The 4,825-nt window shown below is 36.3% G+C and overlaps 1 protein-coding gene across 1 annotated transcript; it reads right to left on the reverse strand.

Annotated features, from left to right (window-relative positions):
* Positions 1-548: 548 nt before the first annotated feature.
* Positions 549-4,618, reverse strand: LOC107011870 (beta-glucuronosyltransferase GlcAT14B). Its single transcript, XM_015211540.2, has 4 exons — positions 3,676-4,618; positions 3,515-3,590; positions 3,291-3,406; positions 549-1,466 (listed from the first exon to the last, which is right to left on the reverse strand). The coding sequence occupies exons 1-4, from the start codon at positions 4,259-4,261 to the stop codon at positions 952-954; spliced, it is 1,293 nt and encodes a 430-aa protein (XP_015067026.1). The 5' UTR covers positions 4,262-4,618; the 3' UTR covers positions 549-951.
* Between the last annotated feature and the right edge of the window lie 207 nt (positions 4,619-4,825).

Here is a 4,825-nt window from a genome sequence, read left to right on the forward strand (position 1 = left end):
ACTATATCTAATCTATACTTATGGAAAATCTCCAACTAAAATACATAAATAATAAACATTTATGGATTCTATGGGGATAACCACATTAACTTTTCAAATTATTTTTTTTTTCATTCTACTACACAAGATGAAAGGTAGAGGGAGAAAAAGGAGACGGTGACAAATAAACTTAACACATCGATACCACTAGTCATATTGCACTTTACTGGGTGTCTTGGCAATATTTTTGCCAGCCCCCATTGCCACAAAATTAGGAAGTAAGCTAGACCATTTGGGACCTTAGGTGGACAGTCACCCAAATTTTGCAATAAAGGTAACAAGACTAGGCAATAGGTCTTCTTGATCGCCCATTGGCTCCATAGAAGTAACTAAGTTCTCCACGATGACACAACTTGTTGATCCTAATGAAGAAGCTAAGACATTTTTGGCATGCAGGCAATGACAGAATCTCTACACGACACAACAACCGGAATAGTATCAAATGACAACAACGAAGATGACTGCAGCTTTAAGTATAAAATAGATGATAAAATTTTTACCAGATTAAATCATGTGCAAACCTCATAAAAGGGACTCCAATTAATCTTGTTCTACAACCTATAACAAAAGGAAAATATCACTCTACACAGAAGTTTCACATGTGAAAGCGGAAATGAAACCTGATACATTTCTCTCCTCTGAGGGTCTCATGTTGTCAAAATGCTCCGTTCTAATAAGTGACAAGTTCAGAATGAGGGCATCACACCCTTTGTTAATGCAGGGCAACCTGATTCATAGAGTGAGGAAACAAAGAACAGATACACATGCCCTTGTGCAACTGTAGCATACTCTATAATTTTTTCTTTTCTGCAGAAAACAACATTAATGCAGGTTTGATACATTCAGATGTTCCTTGCTTTCCTCTGAAGACTATAAATTTAAGAAAAACAACTTTCTAAGGCATGTTTTTTGCTATATGCACTGTCTGGGTCGGAAATTATCATTTGACAAAAGAGATCCTATCAACTTCTCCAACCTCTTTGCCCCTGAAGTGGGTTTGAGGGCGGTGATATTACCTGCGACAGAGCAAGGATCTGTCCCATTCTTCCGACTTCCAATGCACCACCCACCAGGAACAAGCCTGTCTTTACCTCGAAATAGGAGGTCAGAGTCAATTTTGTCTAGCACGGGATCCTCCCTATGGAACTTTCTAGCAAAAGGAGCATTACTGTCGACCATCTCTTGCATGTCCTCAACTGTAAGGTAATGCGGGTGCTGCTTTGGAGGGTTATCCCATGATATGTAGTGAAGATCACTGTTTACTGTGGTATTTTGGAACTCCTGAGCATTACAGATTACAGTATGGAAATAGCCTTCTGGAGAGGAGATAAAATTTGCATAGTACATAAGAACAGTCCTAGGCAAGTTGTCCCATCCCCATATGCAGAAGTCAATGAAAGAGCGAGAAAGGACCATCCAAGCAGAACCTGTAAAGGGAGAACCAAGAACAATGTTTCATATCTAGTATGTGGATTTTCAATCAGCAACAGTTATATTACTAGTAATAAAAGTTGATACACAATTTGTTTAAACTTTCTTTTTTACAAAACTATTTAAACTAGATGGGGAATAAATGAAGCAATATTTCCCCATGTTAAAATGTTGCCCTTGAATACTGCTTCTTCAGGAAGTCAAAAAAGGATATATTTCCTTAACCTTCCTAAAGGAGCTTTCAGAAAGTAATGATAAACTGAATCGCGAGCTGCTTCTATTTTATACTGACAATAAAGAACGAGATTTAAAAGTCTCATGATCTTTAAACCATGCGACCAAAATTATATTCACCGACTGCAGCAAGAGAGAAAATGGACAATGTACCCATACCCTTTAAGTGAATTCATTAGCCATACCCACCCTATGTATTTATTTTCCTCCTGTCGGCTTCATTAAAATGGATTAGTATTCAATGCAGAAATAGCTGTCAATAATGAGTTTAAAATCATGAAAATATGATCCTAGACAGTCTCTCTTGGCAAAAACATTTGTCTTAGTGAACAAAATTTCTTGATTGAAACAGTCCATCAAGATGTACGAACAGAACATGATTCCTAATAGCAAAAAGAACAATGTAGGCAGAATGATATCAACTTCACCTCCATTTCATCCACATGAATGTAATTGTTGATAAAGGTCTCCATTAGATGTGTCTGAAAACAAACATACTACTCAAGTTTGGGGATATCTGAAGCTCAGGCAAGCTAAACTCAACAATGTAGTCGAGGAATCCTGAATCTATGATATTTGGGAACTCTTAAAATCTTCAGACAAGTAAATGCTTTCAACAAGGTAGTTAACAAATTCTGAATTTGCACTGATTGGGGAACCTTTACCATCCACCCCAATGACAAGTGCAGTTGCTACAAAAATCAAACACCACTTCCTTCATGAAACCTATGTCATAATTCATGAGTATTTGGAACAGGATACCCCAATCCTCCAATGGGTCTGTTATGGATTCATTTTATCAGTGTCAACTATCACACAGCTCAAATACTTCAACGACTGCTCAGTACAATGGACCATCTAATTTAACACACCAGGTGAATTGCTCTGATAGCCTTTGTTTCCATATACTAAAATCCCAATTATTACCCTGTGCTGATATGTTGTCAATTGGCTTAGACATGCATAATCTTATAAAGTATTTTCACTATGCAAAGATTTCTGACTCCTACATCTAATTTCCCTATCTTGAGCTTTATTAGTTATATAAATGAGAAAATAATCCTCTTTAAACAGTTACAAAAATTTAGTTTGTACTTGTGATGCATGACCTCTTCCAATTCAAATAACCAAATTATGTTGTAATAAAGCATGGTGCAAGCTACTTTCCAAGTTCCAGTAAAGCCCACACAATCCATTTGGAAAAGAAAGAAGTCAAAGTCGAAATTCCCTTATAGAGGAAGTATCAGCTCGTCAGCAAGTTTTAATTCAGGTTACAAGGTGGATGGCACCAAAGTCAAGTCCCTATCTGGTATATGATAGGCAATCGAGATACATGAGGGCAGGGAAAGTACTTTATGTTCTCCTGCATTTATTCTTCACATTATTGAACTTTTTATGTGACCAACCAAACATTTTGGATCAATTCAGATTTGTGACAGGGTAAAGAATTGAAAGCAAGACAGCACACTTTAGCAGGGATGGACTGAACAATGATTAACACACCATCACATATAAAGCATATAACATGTGCTAAAAGGAAAAGTTCAAATCCTTGAGCCCAAGCATAAAATGATGCCAAACCTCACCAGTAAAAAGCTTAAAAGCTGTTGGCACACTTCTTCTCTGTGTAATCCAGAAAACATCTGCCTTTTTAGTCGCATACAATCCCGGATCAACGATAATTGGCTTTGCCCTTTGGAACCTTCAGAATCAGGAGCCAAGTTTAGCTCACATAATTAAACCCTTAATTCTGAACCAAAATTAGAATGACGAAAGCATATCTTTTGTGGTTGCAGATAGAATAACTTACTCTTTCCATCCAATTTTGCTTGTATGATCAATGAAGTTAAGATCCCGGGGCAAATACGAAAATGTATGAAGCAGATCTAATCAAACAAAGAAAAAAATAAATCAACATCCTCCATTTAATCAAAGGTGCAGTAGATATACAGTAAAATTAATCTGTTTTACCATCTTGAGTAACAAGTGGGTAATCAGAGGCGCTGAGATTAATGAACCAATCCCATTCCCCAGCTTGTTTGAGCAAAATAGCAGCGGCGTGAAGGGTATTAGCAACCATAGTAGGGCCCCGGTAGGTAACCAGATTGGCTTTCGTAATCATCCGAACATTCTTGAATTGGATAAAAATTGGATGATTGGTAACAAAGTTATGCAGATCGAGACGCTCCTCCGGTGAAGATTCAGCATCGAGATGCACTACATACTGATTATTAGGGTGATAAAGAGCTTGAAGGGTTCTCTTGAGCATGTTTCCATCGCCGGCAGAACCTGAAACGAGGTAGGCAAAGCGAGGGGGTGGAGGAACAGTGTAGATAGGTAAAGGTTTAAGCTTGGATTCAACAAATACATTAGCTGCGGAATAGGATGAATAGTAACGGTAAAGGGGCAAAAGAGGAGTTCCATCTGGTGAGGTTAGGGTTGTTAAAAACAAGAGAAAAAGGGAAACAATGGAACCTATAGCAAGTGGAAAGATCCACTTCCTCTCGATTGTTGTTGGGTGTCTAAGGTGCAGATAATAGGTTTTCAACTTCTTCATTTCAATCTCTTTTCATCAACAAGCTCCAGAAAAAAGATTGAAATGGGGTTTTTCAAACTGATCTCTAAACAACTAATGTGGTGTAGCGGCGGAGAAATTGTGAACATGTCATTCTTTCGTCTAAATCAAACACAATTACAATAATTGCGTAATTAGAACAACAAAATTCAAGATTTAAACTGTATACAACTAATATTTGTATATATATATATATATATTTATTTATGGGTGTTAACAGTGGTGGAGTGTAGTTAGGTGGAAAAATGAAAAATGGAACTTGTACTTAACTGCTGAAAAAATAATGGAGGCCGGCAATGTTATCTTATTCTTTTCCTTCTTCAATTTGAGTACAGCAGCACTAATAGTAAGAGTTACATCTTCCCTATGCTTCTTTAATTAATGGTTAATTATTTTTAATTTCAAAAAATAAAATATTATTCCATATAATAAAAAATTATAAATAAAAACATAATCTTATTGTAGTATTTTAAAAAATATAATAGTGTAATTAATAGTATGAGTAAATTAAAAACTATGTATAATTATATATCAATTTTAAAAAGT

Source organism: Solanum pennellii, chromosome 2 (genome assembly GCF_001406875.1).
Source record: "Solanum pennellii chromosome 2, SPENNV200".
Classification (NCBI taxonomy): domain Eukaryota; kingdom Viridiplantae; phylum Streptophyta; class Magnoliopsida; order Solanales; family Solanaceae; genus Solanum; species Solanum pennellii.